Here is a 23,139-nt window from a genome sequence, read left to right as displayed (position 1 = left end):
TTTGTTTGTGAACAGTATTACTGAAAAACTCCTGGACGGATTTCGACGAAACTTGGTGGGGGTTTAGGTATGGTCCAAGGATCATGCCATTAGATTTTGGACTTGGTCCAAAATCCAATATGGCCACGATGGCAGCCATTTTGAAAAAAATATTTTAATTTTTGTTTTTGCATTTCTATATGTTTTAAGTGATTTCCAACCAAAAATAAATAAATTTGTTAGAGAAAAAAAAAATTCGATTTTATTTGAAAAATATTTGAATTTTTTTTTTTGCATTTCTACATGTTTTAAGTGATTTCCAACCCCCCCCCCCCCCAAAAAAAAATTTGTTAGAGAAAAAAAATTTTTGCACATTTTTTTCAAAATTTTTTCGATTTTTTGGGGGCATTTCTACATGCGTGCCGATCTAGTTTAGTTTATTCAATCGTGGTTCAGTAGAGTCTGATCCGTTTTGACCTACAATGAATAGGATATCAGGTTCACTTAAGCGACCCAGCAGTATTGGCGGCGGAGGTTTTGCACTCTCCCGAGTGCTCCCCATCTAGTTTTATGATTGTTTTTCTTCCCCAATATTATTACAGGTGAATATAAAAACATTACCTGTGTCACAAGTATTGTACACCATTGGTATTGGGACTGGAAATCCGGAAAATCCCAAAAATCTGACAGTTCCGATTTTTGAGGTGACAGGTGGTTCTCTCTCCAAAGCCTGGTGTTGGCGCAGTGGTTAGGGCAGCGGCTTGGGATCCAAAAGGTCCTGAGTTCAAGCCCCGTTGGGCCACTGAATTAATACACCAGGGGGTTGACTCAGCCTGTCATCCTTCCGAGGTCGGTTAAATGAGTACCAGTATACTGGGCCGGTGTATACCCCGGTTAAAATAGGTGTACCATATCCCTGTGTCGTAAGAGGCGACCAGGGTTGCGTCAGGAAGGGCATCCGGCGTAAAACATGTGACAAATCTCTATGCAGATCATGCGGATGATCCGCTGTGGCGACCCTTAAAGGGAGCAGCCGAAAGAAGAAGAAGAAGAGGTGGTTCTCTCCAGGGGGTCTCTGCCAACTTTCTCAAAGATAAGTTTCAGGTCATTGTTTGTCACATTTTGACTGTTTATTTTGTTGCCTCTGTGTTTATTGTGTCTCTATTTTGGTTTTGTTTCAAAATTTGTGCTATTTGGTGAGTATTCGTCGGTCTTGTCACGTTGGGTTTCTCCGAGGCCTACCTGTCTTCCCGTCTTTATACACGATCGTGTTTATTGTATTTTCTCCTTATTACCATCAGCTTCTATTTTCACCACTTCTCCCTCCACCCTTCTTCTACCCCTCCCAACTATACCCTGTTTCATGTCTTAAAATATAGAAAATACAAGCAACAACAACAAAAAACCTTTTCCCTTCTTACCTTATACCCTGTATAACCATGTGACTTCCTGTCCCGACTGTTCTTCTTCCTACAAGTTTTGCCGACCAACATTCACCACACACCTTCACAATGTTTTCTTCAACATTTACTTCAGCAAATATATATATATATACACAGTCATGCGCCACTTAACGACGGGGTTACGTTCTGAGAAACTCGTCGTTAAGCGACGTCGTCGTTGTGCGAACATCTTTTTTTTTTTTCGTTTTCGTTTTCGAACATCGTACTGACACAAAACCACACACCTAGGCTATATGGTATAGCCTATTGCTCCTCGGATACAAACCTGTACAGCATGTTACTGTACTGAATACTGTCGCAATTGTAACACGCATCCAAGAGAGACTGAAGACACGTTAGTTTTACCTTTGTGCTGTTCATGACGACCATCGGTGTTGTTAGCAGCAGCTTACAATCTCCTCCGCATCAATTATAGAAAGATGAATAAATAGCGTTTGGATTTTATAAATACGTAATCATTGCATCGATGTTATAATTTATAAATGAAGAAATGAGCTCCTGTCAATTGTGATATATATTTTCGGAACAGTGCGATTGTTTTAACAACATAAAAAGCTTCACCAAAAAGAAATCGCCAGGCACCGGTGAGGCCCACCCACTCCACGCGTGTTTGGGGAAAGTGAATGACGGTGCAGCCACACTGCGTACGTTTGGGGAAGCCGAGAAGGAACTGGAACAGCGAATGTGGAGATTTTGCCTCGGAAAAACGAGTCTCTCTAGACAGCGGGTGGACAGTGGTACACTGTGGCCAGCGAACCGAGGGCTGCAAGCGCTAGGAAGGTACCGTGGTTCCATAAGAGGGGAAATAAAATGATTTATTAACCTAACTAAAAAAACATCACAACCCACCCCTTCGATTTCCCACTAAACATGAGGAGGGGTTCTATCTGCACATATACTTAATGGCATAAGTAACTTCGGGCACCTGTATGTTTGAATGCATACGGTTCCTCATGTATATATGTATATATATATATATATATATATATATATATATATATATATATATATATATATATATATATATATATATATATATATGTATGTATGTATGTATGTATGTATATATATATATATATATATATATATATATATATATATATATATATATATATATATGTATATATATATATATATATATATATATATATATATATATATATATATATATATATATATATATATATATATATATATATATATATGTATGTATGTATGTATGTATGTATGTATGTATGTATGTATATATATATATATATATATATATATATATATATATATATATATATATATATATATATATATATATATATATATATATATATATATATATATATATATATATAAATATACATACATACACACTCTCATAAAATGCTTCAACTTCCTCTTTCACATGTGTGGTTCTCTGTATTGTATCAAATTCACTACTCTTTTTCTTCTTCAAAAGACTGTTTTCGATTCGACCTTTTCTTCATCCCATATATAAAACGTCCTACTGTTACAACGTTTCTTTTCTCCATTATCTTAATTCTCCTTCATTGCATCCCTCAGGTAATGCCTTTAATATCTCTGAGATTAAAAAAAAAAAACAGTTTGCAATGCATGTTTGTGTTCCATTCGTGTTCGAACTTTAGTGCCAATTCACCCCACCTCCTCAAATCTACCTCCTACTAACCCCTCACCTGTTATTCTCTCTCCTTACCCCTCCCATTTTTCTCCTCATCCTTCCTCCTCTCTTTGCACCTCTTCACGGTCTTCCGCTTCAGTATCAGCTATTCCTGTGGTGTCCCGAACTGTGTTGTGTTCTCACATCTGTGGGCTAACAGATATCTTACTCTCTCAATCAGTACAATCATCACCACAAACATGCTCCTTCCTTCCTCTCATCATAGCTCCCCCTCAACCCAACCCCTCAAAAATCTTGCACCTCCTCCTGCCCGCTCCCTTATTCACCATACCACTACCAAGTCTCATCCCTTTCCTCTCCCATCACCCTCCTGCCCTTTTGGCCATGCCTGCTCTCGTCTCCCCTCCCTCTCAAAGCAACCTTCACACTCTTCCCCCACCATTCACCCCCTCACTCACCCTTCTCAAAGTTTCCCCCCTCACATCCACAGAGCTGCCTTCTTCGCCCACTCTCTCCCTTTCAACCCATTCATCCAATCTTCAACTTCCCTCAGACCCCTCTCTTATTACTCCCCACTGTGCCTCATCCCATCACCACAGAGCCTTTTCTCTTCCTCATCCACCCCCTCCCTGAGCTCTTCTGCAATCTCCTACACTCTGTCAACAACTCTCCTTACCTCCCCCCTCACCTCCTCCCTTGTCCTACCCTCCCATCCCCTGCACCCAAAGCCTCCTCCCCTCCATCTTCATTAACAGTGTGGACCTCAAATATCCGGGGCCTTCACTCAAACCTTACAGATCTTTCCGTACAGGTTGCCACTGACCAACCAGACATAATCTTCCTCACAGAAACTTTCCTCCCTCAAGACGTCTCTGACTCCCAAGTATCTCCCCGGTTACACCCTCCTCCAGTATGACAGACCTAAGCCTCGTCCTGGTGGAGGAGTTGCTCTCTCCATCAGAGACTCTATTCCTCACTCTCCATGCACTGCCCTCACTCCCCCACACCCCCAAGAATACCTCTGGCCGTGGCTTCCCCTCCACTCCCACATGTTCTTTATATGTATGTTGTACCGTCCACCCGAACCCTAACTCAAACAGCTGATTCAACCTCACCTGTTGTTAATTCAGCGGAAACCGGGGCTCGACTCAGGACTCCAAGATCCCAAGCCAGCTACCCCAACCACTGAACCAACACCAGACTTAACTTAAAGGGTGTGAAGGGTCTTAACCCTTTGAACGCTGAGCTCCTTGGACTTTCGGCTCATCCACCCTGGGCTCCCTGGAGAAAAATTGGGCCACTAGGGCATATGGATGTTTGAATCTCATGGTCCAACTCACGTTCAAACACAACGTAATTAATAGACAAACTCACTGGGGTCAACCAAGACCTCACCTCAACAAGGGTTCACCGTCCACCCGTGTTTTTCAGTTTTCGATACAGTATCAGCAGAGCACCCAGCCCCTGGGTGGGTCGAGTTTGCACATACCTTGCAGAAAAAAGTATAGTTTGTGGTTTGCAAGAAGACTATAGATGTTTGAGTGGCGTGTGCTTAAAAAGTTCTCGATTATCTAAAGGTCTAAAGGGCACGTTCCAATCGTAGTTAGTGTCAAACGGGTCAAATCACAAAAGTATGTAAAGAGGGTCTAAAAAGGTCCAAGTGGTCTAAGCTGTCTAATCTCTCTTTGGGACCTTTAAAGGTCCAAGGGGACTTGGCAGTGTAAAGGGTTGATAGGTTTAAAAGCTACATTCCAATAGTACGTAATTAATAGACATACGTGTAGTCAGCGTGCAAAATACGTAATTGATCGACAGATAGTCACACACGGCTTCACAGACGGACGGACAGCTTCACGGATGGATCGTGTTTTTTCGTTTTTATCTATACAGATAATACATAGATATGTGAATCGTTTAAAAATTGATGATTTATGTGACCTTGACCTTTTGACCTATTAATCTCAAACAACAGCCTTCCAACTTGTCACTACCTGTACCAGGTGATGAAGTTTCATGACGATCGGTGTAAAATGTGGTGACCTTCGAGGTGGTTCACAGAATAACAGACAGAACAAGAGTAAGAAATGCTTTGCAACACATGTCCCCTACCGACGTGATATTTTCTAAATCCAAAAAGGGCATAACTCTGAAAAAATGATGAAATGTCCTGAAACTCGAACTTGTTCTGTATTTTATCATAATAAAGTCATGTACCAAGTTTCAGTTGAATATGTTGAAGGGTATGGGGGAAAAAAAAGTGAGAAAAACCACAGGTGGGATGGACAGATGGACAGAGGGAGAGCAAATCTATAGTCCCTTCTGATGAAACTGGAAAGGGACTAATAACTGACTTGACCAAGCAATATATTTGCGAATTTTCAATTTCACAAGTAACAAAGACAGACAAGACAGGGTGAAAATATAACCTCCACCCATCGTTGCTGGCAGAGGTGTTGTTGTTCGTCTTTCGGCTGCTCCCGTTAGGGGTCGCCACAGCGGATCATCCGTTATGATCCGCATACTGATTTGGCATAGGTTTTACGCCGGATGCCCTTCCTGACGCAACCCTGGTCGCCTCTTACGACACAGGGATAAGGATTGGGTTTCGCCATGATTCCGGGCTGCCCTACACCCTCTCATAGCGTGGCCCAGTGCAGAGCTCCCGTCTTCAAGCGATCCTCCAACCCAAGCCTCCAAGTAACCGGATTACAGGCGCACGCCACTACGCCCGGTCGTTGCTGGCAGAGGTAACATTCGATTACACCAGACAAACAATACTAAAAAGGACCCTATAATGCACTAATGAATACTTTGTTCGAAAATCATGGCTTACCCCAGCAATATCCCGAATGAGAGTGGCAGTGACAAGCTGGTTGTGTCCCACAAGCCGATTGGCCCCCTGAAGCAAAGTGACAGCACGGCGGAGGTCCCCAGCTGCACTTGCTACCAGCTCAGATATGGCCTGCAGAGAATTGAGAAAGTCCAAGTTATAAATAACGATTTGACTGCTGTTGAGGGACAGGCATTGTCCTTGGGTCAAAATTATACATCATTGTCTTGTTTGAGCCAAAAACATCAGAAACAACTTACTCCCTCAGCCAATGCAAGACCTTCTCCGTTGGCGATCTCTTCCAAACGGGCATGCTGGGCAGCCTCTGGGAGTGGACGGAAGCGAAACTTGGAGCAGCGAGAAGTAAGAGGCTCAATTATCCTATCATGTACGACACAACAAGATGGTTGATGACAAACAAGAAAACTTATTCGATGTATGCAGCAAGAGACTATACTACATGTTACGTACATAGAAATGGCAAATTTCATCAGTCCTCCCAGTCACAATGCTCCACATATTCCTCTTCTCTCCAACTTCCTTTACTCCCATCTCCTCCCAACTTCCTTTCCATTCTTCCACAACTCCTATAAGCATCCCTTCACTCCCACAATTCACTTTCTTTTCTCAATTATATTCCCCACACGCCACTCCCAATGATAGCCCAAGTGCACTGGAATGGGCAGGGGTTGGAGTGCACTGCGGTGCTGAGACTGACCGACTGATGTAATTACAAATGAGACAGAAACGTGTGCTGCGAGCTTGTCTCTCCATCGTGCGTCTCAATGCAGCTTGTGCAGGTTGAGTCATGGAATCGGCTTCATCCAAAATGATCAGCTTGAATGGCGGAGTCGGACGTCCACTGGATGTAAAACCAGTGAGAAGTTGAATAATAAAGCACATGGGAAAAGAAGTAAAGCACTGCATTCAAACATCTTGTTTTGCTCGATATACGTATGTCCAAATTATATTCCAGTCACCAAAAGATAAATAAAACCCTCAAACCAGTCTATTTCAGCTCACAGTCGGACGAAAGCCTCCACTAACTCACGTAGAGGGAAGTCTGGCATCCTAGACATGCTTGCAAAGTGAGGGTTGGTTCGCGTGAACAGCCACGAGGTATCAAATCCACATCAGTCATCGAGTAACGAAACTGGAGTAAAGTCAGTGGTGCACCATCACAAACCCCCACGATTCCCACGAACAGTAAAATTGAAAGATGGCCAAAGTTCCACCAGTCTTCCGTCAAAAAAATTAAATAAATAAAAATTATTCTGCTTTGACCCCTGCTACCCGAAGTAGTCACCCCCCTGGGGCGTAACTGAGGTCAAATGCAAAAAAATTTCCACATATTTCACGTGTCCCCCCCCAATGTTGATTACAATAATAGTTTCATTTTTAAAAAAATATTTTAAAATGTGCCCATCATTGCATTTTTTCGGTATTTGACCTTTTGACCCCCACCCCAGGGCCCAAGGAGGCAAGGTCAAAAATACCACTGCCCTCACACCTTCTTGCCATGTGATCATAACTACCGAGTTTAGTGAATTTATATACAACTGTTTAGGAGAGAGCATGACGGACAGACAGACACACAGACACACCCGATTACAAACATCCCCCAGTTTTTTTCAAAAAGTCTGGGAATAAATATTCTAACGCTAAAGAGTAAAACATCACTGCATTGCGAGGAAGCACAGATACACCACGACAGTAAAACCGTACAAATATGAAAATCTCCGTATTTACAACAACAGGACAAACGTTTCCTCATCCTAACGGGAACTTTACATCGATCTAGAAAAACATCCATCCAGGTAATCTGCTCATCGAGGATGATAAGATGCATCGTGAACATACACGGCCCGTTGTACTACAATCAAACTCACTCCTGGCGGGATCCACAGAGCGCTTGTTGTGCGAAGCCTTTCACTCTGTCTCTGACCACGGCGATGCCCCGGTCATCCGAAGCATTCAGCTCCAGCACGCGATTCGACAGCAGGGAAGACCTGCACGGGTTGCGAAGACATTGAGATCGGGACGAGGAAAGATGTGTGCGAGTTCAAAGGATGTGAATACAAGGGAAAGGCGTTTTTTGTTCCTTTGTTACCCAAACAGGTCCCGAGCGGCTGCTAGGATGGTAGAGGTTTTTCCAGTACCCGGTGGACCATAAAACAGCAGGTTTGGCAGCTGGGACAGGGTTGATCGAGAAGGGAGGTGACAACACAAGCAGGGATGAGTAAATGTGCAAAGGTAATTAAAAAAATGTCCAGCCAATGGGTGTAAAGCAGTGGGGTGGAGTCAGGCCAGCTGAACACTGACGCATGCAAAAGAAGAGCGAGAATTGCTTTGTGATTTATGTCCCTCCTGATGAAATATTTTCCAAGTCCAAAAAGGGCATAACTCGGTGAAAAATTGACAAACCGCTCTGAAACTCGAACATGTTCTGTAACCTATCATAATAAAGCCATTTACTACGTTTCAGTTGAATATGTTGAAGGGTATGGAAAAGAATGTGAAAAAACACAGTTTGGACGGATGGACGGACAGACGGAGAGCAAAGCTACATTCCCTTCCAGTGAAACAGGTACAGGACTAATAACAAGACATGAGTTTATAGAAGTGAGGGACTGCTTATATGGGTAGCTTAGAGGAGGAATAAAACGCCTTACATCACCACCAGCAATAATGTTCTTGAGAACAGCAACCACTTCATCCTGGTGGGCAACATCATCAACAGTCCGTGGTCGGCTACGGGTGGTGGGGTGAGGGGGAGCGAGGGGGGGGAGGAAGAAAAGGTGAAAACAATGGATCATCATTGCAGGAAAGAGAAGCACGGCTAATTCGAACTTCCAGGCACAACATAAGAGGACACTGCACCAGCAGATTAGCTCTGCCTTCATGTTCAGTAATAGTACAGGCATTTTTGCAGAAATATTTGGTCAACCTCCCACAAATTGCAACAAAAGCAAACTCAACAGATTTTGATTCCTGGATATGTCCTCAGTGACAGAAAAAAGTCCTAAGGGATCCTCCAGGGGGAAAGTCCTGAAATCATGGAAATCCAATATGGCTGCCACCCGGCTTCGGGCAAAATGAGAAAATTGTAAAGATTGATATTTTAATATGTAAATATATGTTTTTCTGCATTCTAATTGTTTCTAGTTATGGTCAGTATATTGATATACAAGAATAATTATAAAAAAGTGAAATGTATTGAGGGTAAAATAAAAAATTATAGCTTTTTTGTCCAAAAATGTCAATTTTTTGTCCCGAAAAAAAAAATATTTACCTGATACTGATTTTGGCTCCTGGACAAAAAAAAAGAAACGTTGAAGACACAAGATGAAATCAAGTCGATGGCAATACAATATAATTATGTAAATCATTGAAACAAGACAAAATTCACAATTCCACTCGGGGCAATCACATCTGCCTGACGAAGGTTTCGAAATGAAAATTCGCATTAAGCTCAGAAACTACATCCATTATAAACTTACTATACATGTTGAGAAAAATCAAGCGTATTAAAGTTAAAACTCGACAATGTCGTCATCATCCTCATCATTATCACATGGAGTGTTTGTGCAGCCAGAGCCCCTGCAGTTTACAAAAGCTGGAGTGCACTCAATGTTGTGCTTCTTGCATGTGCATCTCATGGTGCTACATTCAGCCTGGCAGTTGCACCTAATGACACGTAACATCTTTTCAGGAGCTGGAGCTATTGATGTCTGAAGTGGCACAAAACCCTTGTCACACTTCTGTCAACCCCAGTGTGGAAGAAGTCTGCAAGTCTGACGTCTTGAAACGAATCAAAGACCACTTTCAGAAGCATGCAGAGTCTGCAAAGATATCTTCGAGAACTTCAGCGCTCTGGGTTCAGTATATGGACATGCTAGACATTCTACGCAAATACATCCGGGCAGAGCGCACTGGGAACTGGACACTACATCTACAGGCCATCCCGGAAATGCTGCCTTACCTTGCAGCCTCGGGCCACAACCTGTATGCCAAATCTGCGAGGGTGTATCTGCAGCAGATGTCCAACCTCAATACTCAACATCCCAATGTCCCACAACATTTTGATGAGGGGTTCCATGTAGTTTGACGAAGTGATCGCCTGTGGGCAGGTCTTTCATCTGACCTGATCATCGAACAAGTTCTGATGAGAAGTTTGAAGACCAGCGGGGGGCTCACACGAGGGTGAGGAATGACAGCGCAACAACGGCTGGTATGGCTACTATCAATGCCTGCCTGTGCAGAAATAAACCAGGTAATGCAGGAGCTCACAGGTGTGAACTACAACACTGGAGAGCAGAAGGACATGACCAAGGCAAGACAATCTCGTGACTGGAAGGACACACTATCAGCTCTTCAGTATTTACAGGAACGGAATCCGTTCAGTAGTGATCCACATCTGAGGAACATTGTCACTGGAGTTCATGCACACCCCACCGTCAACGTCGATACAGCACATGCTATAGGAGCCAAAATATTGAAATCTATGGATGGGAAAACACCTGCCGAGTACACATTTAAGAGGAAAGACCAAGTTGTCACCCTCGGCATAAAGTCATCTGTCAAGATTGATGGAGAGCAAGTCCAGGTTGTCCCACAACTCCTCTTCCAGAGATTGATCACTGTTGCACAGACAGCAGAAGAACTGGAGTCGGCCTTCAAATATGAACTGTGCAGCTATCCACCAGCCCTCCTTGATTCCTCTCTTCAGCTCCGAGAAGCACACAAGCCAGTCTTTGCTGATGCCATCTGGGATCTTCTTGGATCCGATGTCCCAGCCGATATGCCCAATGATGGGCAACAGTATGTTTTGGATGGCGGAGCACTTGTTCAACGCATTCCATGGTCTCGTGGATCTACATACAGAGACATATGCCACCGGTACACTGATTATGTTACGAAGAAGTATGGAGATGCCATAGTCGTGTTTGATGGTTATGAGAGTACCAACACGAAGGACAGGACACACCAGAGACAGTCTAAAGGGAATGCTGGCACAACTGTGACATTTACAGCTGACATGCGTCTCACAATGAAGAAGGAACAGTTTCTTGCCAATAGGCAGAATAAACAGCGATTCATTTTTATGTTGAGTGAAGAGCTTCAGAAGAAGAACTGTGAGACTCACCATGCCTCAGGGAATGCTGATCTCCTGACTGTACTGAAGGTCGTGCAGTCTGCTACTGTCACCAACACTGTGTTAGTTGGTGATGACACAGACCTCCTCGTCCACCTATGCTACCATGCAAGCTTAGAATCCCATGACCTCTTCTTTTGTCCCGAGCCAAAGAAGAACACGAAGAAGCCTCACATCTGGAACATCATGGCTACAAAGAAAATGATAGGTACAGACATATGCAAGCACATACTGTTTCTACATGCAGTTCTTGGGTGCGACACGACATCTCGTCTTCATGGGATTGGAAAGGGAGCTTCCCTCAAAAAGTTCAAAGCAAACAGCACATTCCGTGAGCAGGCCAAGTTTTTTGATACATATCCAGCTTCCGTATGTGATGTGGCAGATGCAGGAGAAAAAAACATTGGTGATAATCCACAACGGAAAGTCAACTGACACCCTGGACACCCTCTGGTATCAGCGATACTGGGACAAGGTGGCTTGGAGCTCCTCTCACGTGCAACCACAGACGTTACCACCAACATCAGAAGCAGCAAAGTATCACAGCCTGCGCATGTATCTGCAAGTCCAAGAATGGAAGGGATGTGCAGATGAACGTCTTCCGACAGACTGGGGTTGGCAGAAGTGTGACGAGGGTTTTGTGCCACTTCAGACATCAATAGCTCCAGCTCCTGAAAAGATGTTACGTGTCATTAGGTGCAACTGCCAGGCTGAATGTAGCACCATGAGATGCACATGCAAGAAGCACAACATTGGGTGCACTCCAGCTTGTGGAAACTGCAGGGGCTCTGGCTGCACAAACACTCCATGTGACAATGATGAGGATGATGACGACATTGTCGAGTTCTAACTTTAATACGCTTGATTTTTCTCAACATGTATAGTAAGTTTATAATGGATGTAGCTTCTGAGTTTAATGCGAATTTTCATTTTCATTTCGAAACCTTCGTCAGGCAGATGTGATTGCCCCGAGTGGAATTGTGAATTTTTTCATGTTTCAATGATTTACATAATTATATTGTATTGCCAGAGACCTGATTTCATCTTGTGTCTTCAACGTTTCTTTTTTTTTTGTCCAGGAGCCAAAATCAGTATCACGTAACAAAAAAATTGACATTTTTGGACAAAAAAGCTACAATTTTTTTATTTTACCCTCAATACATTTCACTTTTTTATAATTATTCTTGTATATCAATATACTGACCATAACTAGAAACAATTAGAATGCAGAAAAACATATATTTACATATTAAAATATCAATCTTTACAATTTTCTCATTTTCCCCGAAGCCGGGTGGCGGCCATATTGGATTTCCATGATTTCAGGACTTTCCCTCCGGAGGATCCCTTAGGACTTTTTTTCTGTCACTGAGGACATATCCAGGAATCAAAATCTGTTGAGTTTGCTTTTGTTGTAATTTGTGGGAGGTCATCCGACATTTTGAATGTACTATAAACCAAACGTGTAATTGTACGAACATCAGATACGTATTGTCAAAAGCTCGTTGTGAGGGTTAGGCTAACCCAAACCCGAACAACGATGGTGGCTTGCAAAAGTATTCACCCCCCCCCCCCTCCAAAGCTTTCACATTTTGATGCCACCTGAGCTTATTTCATGATGTTTTCAAGTATGGAGTCTTAACAAACTACTCCAAAGTGATAAAGCGAAATAATGCAGATAAAATGCGAATAAATTAGATTAACAGAGAAAATGAGGTGATTCTGTAATACAAGTATTCAAAACCAAAGCACCCAGACCCCCCAAATCTCCACTCAGCCTGTTCACAAACTCCTCAGCTACACTCTCATCCTTGAGCTTGCCAACATCCAGCCTAAGCTTGGATGGTACCATTCTCCTGGATTTAAGATGCAACTTAAGAGTTGCCACAACAAGCCAGTGGTCAGTATTGAGGAATTGAGCACTCCGGTAGACCCTGCAGTTCTGGATCATCCTCCAGTGACCATCAATGAGGACGTGGTCAATCTCCTTTGCCACACCGCCAGCGTTGGAATACCAAGTCCAGCGATGAGCTTGTAGGCGCTGAAACCATGAACCGGCCACCATAAGTCCATGACTTCGTGCAAAGTCAAGGGACTTGGTGCTCTTCTGGTTCACAGTTCCTGACCCATGGGGACCAACACACGTCTCATAACCATCCCTATCAGTTCCACTCGATGCATTGAAATCCCCCAAGACCAGAAGTGCATCTCGCCTGAGGCACTGATCAACCATAGACTCGAGCATGGAATAGAATGCGTCCTTCACAGTGAGATCACTCGCCTCAGTCAGACAATAAACAGAGACCAGGGAAATGACACACAAGGAGTGATGAATCCTTAGTCTCATAATATGCTCGTTGACCGGTGTTACCTCAATTATCATTGGAGTCAGCTTATTGGACACAGCTACAGCAACTCCTTGGGAATGGTAACCATCAGAGCGACCAGACCAAGAGTAGGTGTAACCTCCCACCATGATCTCGCCGCAATCCGGTCTCCAAACCTCAGAGAGTGCTGCAATACCGATGTCCAAATGCTTGAGCTGAGATGATAACAGACAGGTGATCATCCTCTCTTAGGGATACGACATTTCAGGTACCCACCTGAAGGGACCGCCTCAGTTTAACCCAAGGAGAGCACCGTCTGGTGGACGACACCTCAGCAACACTCCGACACACTCTCCCGCAATCTGACCCGGGAATGTTACCCCGTGGTTTCCCTCCTGTCATCAAAGATTGGGGGTCCCGAAGGCTTTGCCCCAATACCGTCATCCGGTGAGCTGCCCTGCGAAGGGAAGCGTCACAGGAGGTACTCCCACAGAGTGGGTTTTCAGATTTCTTTGCATTTATGGGTTTTGCGGAATGAAGGGTTTTATGGTGGCCAGAGTGTAAATCCTGCCACCAACCTCCTAAAAAAAAAAAAGGTAACCCAACTGCAGGAGGACGTCCGCAGACACAGTTGGGCACAAGATATGGATGGCCGTTGGCTCACAAGGAGCTCCTCCGCTCTTTGACAGGTTTTGTTTTTAATCCTGCTGGGTGTACATATCCAAACACCCTCCATGTTATGGGGCTGCTTTTAATCAGCAGGGACTGTTCAACCTTGCAGGCCAGAAGGGACAATGGATGGTGCAAAGTACAGGAGAATCCTTGATAAAAACCTGCTTGCGTCAGCCATGAATCTGAAACTGGGTAGGAGATTCACATTTCATCAGGACAATGATCCAAAGCACAAAGCTAAGGCCACACTGGAGTGGCTGAATAAGATTAAAATTAATGTTGTTGAGTGGCCCAGTCAAAGTCCTGACTTGAATTCAATTGAACATTTATGGCGAGACGAAAAGATTGCAGTCCATCGAAGATCCCCATCAAACTTGGCAGAACTAGAGCAATTTTCACATGAAGAATGGGTAAATATTTCACCCTCTCACTGTGTAAAGCTGGTAGAGATCGACCCACAAACACTCGTAGCAGTCAATGCTGTAAAAGGTGCTTCCACCAAGTACTGACCTAAGGGGTTGAATGCTTTTACAACCAGTGAATTTTGATTAGTACCTGTTAATACATGTATTCCTGATATGTAACCTCTTTCAACTATAACAATGTTTCGTTTGATCTCTTGAGTTATTAATTTAAAAAAAAGTTCATTTGGAAAAATTGTTTCTACAAAACTAGTAATCTATCTATAATTCCAGCAGTGTGTGTGTGTGTGTGTGTGTGTGTGTGTGTGTGTGTGTGTGTGTGTGTGTGTGTGTGTGTGTGTGTGTGTGTGTGTGTGTGTGTGTGTGTGTGTGTGTGTGTGTGTGTGTGTGTGTGTGTGTGTGTGTGTGTGTGTGACCGCTGTTTCTCCACAACCACTGGTCCGATCTAATTGAAACTTGCCAGATATATTGCTGGGGACCTGAGGATGTGCCTTTTCAAGGTTTGATATGAATCGGACAAGTGCTTCCCAAGTTATGGCCATTTATTTACCAAACCAATGACAAGACACGTCATTGCGTGGGCGTGGCCGATGGGGAAGGGAAGCTCAGCCGCGTTCCCCATTACGGGTTACAACGTACGGGCTTCCGGATAATGATGACTTCGTGTATTCTAATAATTTCTCGATTTCTTATGCGCACTTATAGATAAACACAATGCCCCAAGTTATGATCATTTTCATATTATACGATGCATAAATGTAGGTAACTTCAGAGTGCTGGTATGCTCCGAACCAGGAAGTAAATTTTTTTTCTCTCTCTCTCTTCTCTTTTTGTTTTTCCTTGCCACGACATTGTGAAAAGGTAAAATATGTTGGCGCTAATTGAATAATTGGGTATTAAAACGAAATTGCGAATAATCGTAACTGCGAATAACATGCGAATTTCCGGGCCATGCACGTATGGGCACGCGAGAGCGAAGAAACGGCCTGTGTGGTTGTTGTTTGTTGCTCGCGGTTTGAATATTTATTTATAATTTTTTATTATTATTATTTTTTTTTTTTACGAGCACGTACTTGTCTATTAATAATTCCAGCAGTGTGTGTGCGTGCGTGTGTGTGTGTGTGTGTGTGTGTGTGTGTGCGTGTGTGCGTGTGTGCGTGTGTGCGTGTGTGTGTCCGCTGTTTCTCAACAACCACTGGTCCGATCTTATTGAAACTTGCCAGGTATATTTCTGGGGATCTGAGGATGTGCCTTTTCAAGGTTTGATATTAATCGGACAAGTGCTTCCCAAGTTATGGCCATTTATTTACCAAACCAACTGTGTAGGCGTGGCCGATGGGGAAGAGATCCTCAGCCATGTTCCCCATTACGGGTTACAACGTAGGACTTCCGGATAGTGAAGACTTACTGTATTCTCATAATTTCTCGATTTTTTTAGGCGCATTTATAGATAAATACAATGCCCCAATCTCGTCGTCGTTTACTAGAGCGAAGGAATGGCCTGTGTGTTTGTTTGAAAGTTTTTTTTGTGTTTGTTTGTTTTTTGTTTTTGTTTTTTGCACGTATGGCCATGCACGTACGTTTTTTTTTCTTTTTTTTTCCTCTTCTCTTCTCTTTGTGTTTTTCCTTGCGATGACATTGCGAAAAGGCAAAATACGTTGGCGCACGCGAGAGCGAAGGAACGGCCTGTGTGGTTGTTTCTGGCAAGCGGTTTTAAAGTTTTTTTTTTTTTTTTTTTTTTTTTTTTTTTTTTGCACGTACGGGCACATACTAGTTTATTTAAATGTGGTGTTATTGGAACTCGGTAGGGGGTGAAGGCCACTGTATCTGCAAGTATGAAAGCTTGCAACAGTCAGCCCATTGCAAACCAAACACTGAGATTAACCGAGCGGTTTGCAGTCTTACATTGCCAAAACCAATGTGACCAGTCCTTTCACATTCACAAATTGATTAATAAAAAATGAGACAGCAATGGTACAAAGATTTTATAAATCACAGTTAGTTTCTCCAAGTTGAACAAGCAGTTAAGAAGACATAACACAAGAAATATTGTTATCACTCCCACAAGTGCTTGTTATTAATATATGAACTTGTAGCAAAGCAAATTTAGTTCAGATGAAGAAGCCAATTCAGTTTTCAACATTCAATATACTAGTACGTGCCCGTACGTGCGTGCCCTTACGTGCAAAAAAAAAACTTTCAAACCGCTTGCCAGAAACAACCACACAGGCCGTTCCTTCACTCTCGCGTGCGCCAACGTATTTTGCCTTTTCGCAATGTCATCGCAAGGAAAAACACAAAGAGAAGAGAAGAGAAAAAAAAAAGAAAGGAAAAAAAAACAAAAAAAAACGTACGTGCGTAGCCGTACGTGCAAAACAAAAAAAAAAACAAACAACAACAACAAAAAACTTTCAAACAAACACACAGGCCGTTCCTTCGCTCTCGTAAACAATGACTGGATTGGGGCATTGTGTTTATCTATCAATGCGCCTAAGAAATCGAGAAATTATTAGAATACAGCAAGTCATCACTATCCGGAAGTCAGTACGTTGTAATCCGTAATGGGGAACGCGGCTGAGGATCTCTTCCCCATCGGCCACGCCTACGCAGCAACATGTCTTGTCATTGGTTGGTCAAGAAATGGCCATAACTTGGGAAGCACTTGTCTGATTAATATCAAACCTCGAAAAGGCACATACTCAGGTTCCCAGCAATATACCTGGCAAGTTTCAATTAGATCGAACCAGTGGTTGTCGAGAAACAGTGGCCACACACAAGGTCACACACACGGACACACACACACACACACTGCTGGAATTATAGATAGATTAAATATTGTACACCATTTTTGCCTGGGACCAGGATGACAGGTTATAGCTGCGTTGTGATTTGAACCCAGACGAGACAGCTTCGAAGCAAGTGTGCGTACCTCTCGTCCATCGGATCACATGATACTTGCGAACAAGACAAAGCCTCACAAAGGTGGATAGCTTTGAGTAGATCTGAGAAAGAACAATATATTCAGGTGGATTTGAGAACAAGCATTCCACTGTCCATTAAAGGTAGATCTGAGAACGAGCGATCTTTATTGAGGTAGATGTCATGTGAGAATCCATCCATCCATCCATTGGGACCATACTCTGTACAGAGCGTTGGTGCTGCCGAAGCAGTCTCCTTGGCTATTGGGCACAATCCTAGACAGGTCGCCACTCTGACGCAGGATACTTGAATGACTCGGTCATCCCAGCAAGCTGGTACTCATTTTGCCGACCTCGGAAGGATGGCAGGCTGAGTCAATCCCCTGGTGAATTAATTCAGCGGGCAACGAGGCTTGAACTCAGGACCCTCGGATCCCAAGCCGCCACCCTAACCACTGAGCCAACACCAGGCTATGTGAGAATGAGCGGCTCTAATAAAGGTAGATGTGAGAACGAGCGGCCCGAATGAAGGTAGATGTGAGAACGAGCGGCTCGAATGAAGGTAGATGTGAGAACTAGCGGCCCGAATGAAGGTAGATGCGAGAACAAGCGGCCGGTATGAAGGTAGATGTGAGAATGAGCTATCTATATTAAGGTAGATCTGAAAACGAGTGATAACGTTAGTTGGGATAACAGTAACTAATGACAGTAAAATGAGCATAACAGTAACTAATGTTCAGCAGGGAGGACATGTACAGTAACTAGCGTTCAACAGGGAGGACATGTACAGTAACGAACGTTCAGCAGGGAGGATATGTACAGTAACTAACGTTAAGCAGGGAGAAATGTGCAGTAACTAACGTTAAGCAAGGAGAAATGTACAGTAACTAACGTTCAACAGGAAGGACATGTACAGTAACTAATGTTCAACAGGGAGGACATGTACAGTAATTAACGTTCAACAGGGAGGACATGTACAGTTACTAACGTTCAGCAGGGAGGACATGTACAGTAACTAACGTTCAGCAGGTAGGACATGTACAGTAACCAATGTTAAGCAGGGAGAAATGTGCAGTAACTAACGTTAAACAAGGAGGAAATGTACAGTAACGAATGTTCAACAGGAAGGACATGTACAGTAACTAACGTTCAGCAGGGAGGACATGTACAGTAACTAATGTTCAACAGGGAAGACATGTACAGTGAGTAACGATCAGCAGGGAGGACATGTACAGTGAGTAACGATCAGCAGGGAGGACATGTAGTTAACATGAAAAACCAGAGACATCCTTGAAGCTGATGAAGTACCACAGTGAGCAATCACCAGTCCTTCAGTCTGCAAGCAATGTTCTTGTAATAGTTTTACTCATTCTCAAACAGCAGTGAAGATGACCATCAGTAGTGAGATGTGGTGACGTTTGGAAGCTCCTCCATGCCCTCTACAATTCAGCACTTTTATGGTTCCAATCCAAAAGTGTTCTGCTTGCCAACCAAGAACATGCCCTTAAGATAGAAGCAGGCCTTCCAAAACCAAACAGCACCTTCTGGAAGGGTGGGGGCAATGAGAGAGTGAGGGGGGGGGTTACATTTACATGCACCTTTTCTCGGTTCCTCTTGACCTTGTGACAGCCCCTAAAAATGCTCTCAGACTTTGATAATTAATCAATCACCCTGCTTGATCCTGTGATCTTTTGGATCTGTGGCTTCAAATCACCAATTAAGCCTTTGCGTACAATGTCCTTCAAATAACGTTGTTGATGGTTCTTCATGAACCTCTTCTTTTTTGTTTTATACCCTGTCAAGGCTCGTAGAGAGGGGCATGAGTCAAGAGTGGCGGGAATGGGAAGGACAAAACAGTGGGGACAAGAGACATTCGGAGATCTGTGGAAGGGAGAGGGATGGGGTGGGGAACATGGGGAATAAAAGATGGAAATTACAGGGACTTTCAGGAAGGAAAGCAGGGAATTTGAAGGAGGTGGGCTTGGGTGGATTATCGGGGGTAGAAAAGATCGAGGATTTGGATGGGGGTTGATAAGAGGTGGTGGTGAACAGCTGTTTTGAAGGCCTGGAGGGAAGAATGGGATTGAATATAGTGAGGGAGTTTATTCCAAAGGCGGGAAAAAAAGAGGAATGGAAGAATGAAGGTGAGCAGTGATTCGTGATTTTGGTAGTTTTACCAGAAGGGGGTTGTTGGCGGACCTTGAGCGCCCTGCTGAAATGTGGTGGGGACAAATCGCAGAGAGAGCAGGGGGGAGGGAGGGCGAGGCTGGCGAGGAGACGGTAGAAGACAGAAAGACCACCGACCAGCCTGCGGTGAGAGTGTGAGAGGCCCAAAGACTCAGCCTCATTGCGGGATATGCCAATGATCCGAAATGCCTTGGTTTCCACAGCATGAAGCCGAGAAAGGTGGGAGACAGGGGAACCAGCCCAGAGGGGAGAGCAGGACTCCATCAGGCTGCGGACAAAAGCTTTGTAAATGGTCAGGATCTCAGGTGGGCCGAGGAAGGACTTTGCATGATGGAGGATTCCCAGTCGGCGACTGGCTTTGAAGGCGAGGTTTGAAATGTGGCTTTCCCAGGAAAGGTCATGGCAGCTAGTGAGACCCAGAAGCTTGAAAGAAAGGAGTTCTTCCAGAGGATTGTTGCGAAAGTGGATTGGGGGGGGGGGGGTTTCTAAACGGTCCTTTCGGAGAGACACAGTGAGAGTGTGAGATTTGTCCGGATTGAAAGACATGTTCCACGTGTTGGACCAGTTTGTGATTTTATCCAGATCTGCAGTGAGCGAAGAAGCTGCTGCATGCCGGTCTGAGGGATAACAGATGGTACGGCAGAGGGTGGAGTAATCAGCAAAGAGATATAGAGGTTTTTTCCAGAGTCAGAGAGATCATTGATGAAAACCAGAAAAAGAACAAACAGGGCCCAGAACGCTACCTTGAGGAACTCCAGCCTGGACAAGAAGAGGGGATGAAAGAACTCCATTTAGGGCCACACGTTGACTGCGACAGGAGAGGAAGTTCTGCGAGCCATGAGTGGAGATGGCCTTGGATACCATAGGAAGAGAGTTTGGTGAGCAGGGCAGGGTGCCAGACTGTGTCAAAAGCACGTGATATGTCCAGGAATACGGCTCGGATTTCCTGTCTGGCATTGAGGACCTCCATCCATTGTTGAGAGAGCAGAAGCAGCATATCCAGGGTAGAGTGACTTGGTCTGAAACCAAATTGATGATCGGAAATCAGGCCATTGGAGAAGAGGAAGGATTTAATGTCTGAAGCAATGATGGATTCCATAACTTTGCTGATGATTGGCAGAAGGCTGATTGGTCTGTCGCTGCAGGGATCTGTTTTTGCACCTTTTTTATGCAGGGCAGTAATGTTTGCTGATTTCCAAGCAGATGGCAGATGACCTTGAGCAAATGAGAGGGCGAATAGAACAGAGAGGGTGAGCAAGAGCAGGTTTTTAGGAAACGTGGGCTTATGCCATCTGCAGAATCTGAGTCGAGGTTTGACAGCAAGCTCTCCACCTTGTCAGGAGAAAAGGACACAGAGTCCAGGGACAGTTGGGTGCGACTGGGAAGGTGGGTACAGAAAGCGATGGGTTTTGGACACAAGATTTAGCTGCAAACACAGAGTTTAGGCATTCAGCCTTTTCACGTGCGGTGTCAGCAGTGCGGCCATTTGAGGTAAGGGAGGGATGGAGTGGGAACATACACCAGAAACAGATTTGATTAGATGCCACCCAGATTTTGAGGACAGAGAGAGGTTTGAAAGTTCAGACTTGAGCTTAGAAAGGTGTTGTTTTCTGGCTCTCCTGAGGGTAGATACACACTTGTTCCGAGCTTTATAGAAGGAACTGAGATTACCCTCAGTTGGGTTTGCTTTCCCTGAGGAAAAGGCAAGTTGTTTCAGGACAACTGCCTCGCCACAAGCTTCAGTGAACCAAGGGCGGGAGGAAGGGTAGGACAACTGAAGATGAGAGGGGATAAATCTGTGCATGAGGGAGAGCAAGTTTCTTTCAAAGAATTCCCAGGATGAATTGATGTTGGAGAAAGTAGCAATAGGAGACCAGTCTATAAGTTTCATGGCTGTTTGGAGACCCTGCCAGTCGGCTTGAGTGAAATTCCAGACTCGATGGCGGTGAGGTGGTTCTCTGATAATCGCCAGAGAGATGTCAACTTTGACAAGGACGTGGTCAGAGGAACCGATTGGAGTGGAGGAAGAGCAGCAGATATTTTCAGGGAAATTTGTCAAAATCAGATCCAGAAGAGATGGAGTAACATTGATTGAGATCCGGGTCGGGAAGTTGACTGATTGAGTCGGTCCCAATGAGTCGCAGAAAGCTTTTGCTGAAGTGCCATGACAGGTGAGAGAGGTACCCACACCTACCTAACTGGCATGATGACAATTGAAGTTGCCACATATGAGGAAGAGAGAGTTTGGATAAGAAGATAGAAGTTGGTCCATGTTTTTGGATCGTGAGGTGTAGATGGAGTCATCACTGTTTGGTGGACGGAATAGTACACATACGTATATACATGAGGTGGGAGTGGAGGGAAAGCCATAGCCAGAGGTATTCCTGGGGGTGTGGGGGAGTGAGGGCAGTGCATGGAGCGTGAGGAATAGAGTCTTTGATGAAGAGAGCAACTCCTCCACCAGGACGAGGCTCAGGCCTGTCATACCGGAGGACGGAGTAACCAGGGAGAGATACTTGGGAGTCAGACACATCTTGGGGGAGGAAAGTTTCTGTTAGGCAGATTATGTCTGGTTTGTCAGTGGCAACCTGTATGGAAAGATCTGTAAGGTTTGAGCGCAGGCCCCGGATATTTGAGTTCCACACTGTTAATGAAGAGGGAGGGGAGGAGGCTTTGGGTGCAGGGGGTGGGAGGGGAGGGAGAGGGTAGGACAAGGGACGAGGGGGGGAGGTAAGGAGGGTTGTTGAAAGAGCGTGGGGGATTGCAGAATTATTCGGGGAGGGGGCCGGATTAGGAGGAGAAATGGCTCTGTGGTGCTGGGGAAGAGGGGGGACAAGAGAGGGGGCAGAAGGACGTTGAGGATTTGAGGAGGTGGAGTGATGAGATGGAGCTGAGAGGGCAGGGGAAGGAGGCAGCTTTGTGGATGAGGGGGGGCAAGCTTGAGAAGGGTGAGTGAGGGGGTGAATGGTGAGAGAAGGGTGAGTGGGGAGAGTTGAGGGAGAAAGGTGAGAGTGGAGTTTTTGAGAAAGGTGAGAGGGAGGCTTGGAGGGAGAAGAGTGTGATGGTTGCTTTGAGAGGGGTGAGTTGGCACTGACATTAGCAAACAGAAAGCGAACATTCATGGCAAACTAGGTTTTAAAAAAAGTTTTAGGTCAGAGATGTGATTAAACACATTTCTTGAGAGATGCAATAAAGGCGAATTCAGAGAATGGAGAGAAGAAACGCTGTAACAGTTGGATTTTTTCGGCAAGGTATGAAGGAAAGGTCGAATTGAGAGCAATCTGTTTAAATAGTGGAGTAGTGCATTATGATACAGTAAAGAGTACCACACGTGTGAAAGAGGAAGATGAAGCATTATAAGAGATCTTGTTTATTATTATTATTGTTTGAGAGAGTTTTCAACAGATAAGGTCATGGAAGTGTTGTAGAAAAAAATCGTGAGGTGAATGGTGAAATTGGATCGATAAACGCAGGGGGTGGGAACAGATCACATGGTTACGGGAGGTGTCGAGATCGAAAGGATACAAGGAAGATTATTATTTTTTGATGTGTTTTT

The 23,139-nt window shown here is 44.2% G+C and overlaps 1 protein-coding gene and 1 pseudogene across 4 annotated transcripts in view; both read right to left on the bottom strand.

Annotated features, from left to right (window-relative positions):
* RFC4 (replication factor C subunit 4) overlaps positions 1-23,139 on the bottom strand; it is a 44,636-nt gene that overhangs the window by 16,072 nt on the left and 5,425 nt on the right. For 3 of the 4 annotated variants that reach the window (XM_085896573.1, XM_085896572.1, XM_085896574.1), the window contains exons 3-8: positions 8,575-8,653; positions 8,013-8,092; positions 7,792-7,911; positions 6,621-6,764; positions 6,163-6,283; positions 5,906-6,034 (exon numbers count right to left, since the gene is read on the bottom strand). In XM_085896573.1, coding sequence (XP_085752699.1) covers positions 5,906-6,034; positions 6,163-6,283; positions 6,621-6,764; positions 7,792-7,911; positions 8,013-8,092; positions 8,575-8,653 — 673 coding nt within the window. The remainder of the gene's footprint in view (positions 1-5,905; positions 6,035-6,162; positions 6,284-6,620; positions 6,765-7,791; positions 7,912-8,012; positions 8,093-8,574; positions 8,654-23,139) is intronic. The other variant, XM_085896575.1, reaches the window with a different exon arrangement.
* On the bottom strand, positions 5,665-5,805 carry LOC147020863 (signal recognition particle RNA; annotated as a pseudogene).

Source organism: Eptatretus burgeri, chromosome 9 (assembly GCF_056783735.1).
Source record: "Eptatretus burgeri isolate ZD-2024b chromosome 9, Ebu_testis_v1, whole genome shotgun sequence".
NCBI classification, from domain to species: Eukaryota; Metazoa; Chordata; class Myxini; order Myxiniformes; family Myxinidae; genus Eptatretus; species Eptatretus burgeri.
The sequence above is the reverse complement of the archived record's forward strand: the minus strand, read 5'-3'. Positions and strand labels throughout refer to the sequence as shown.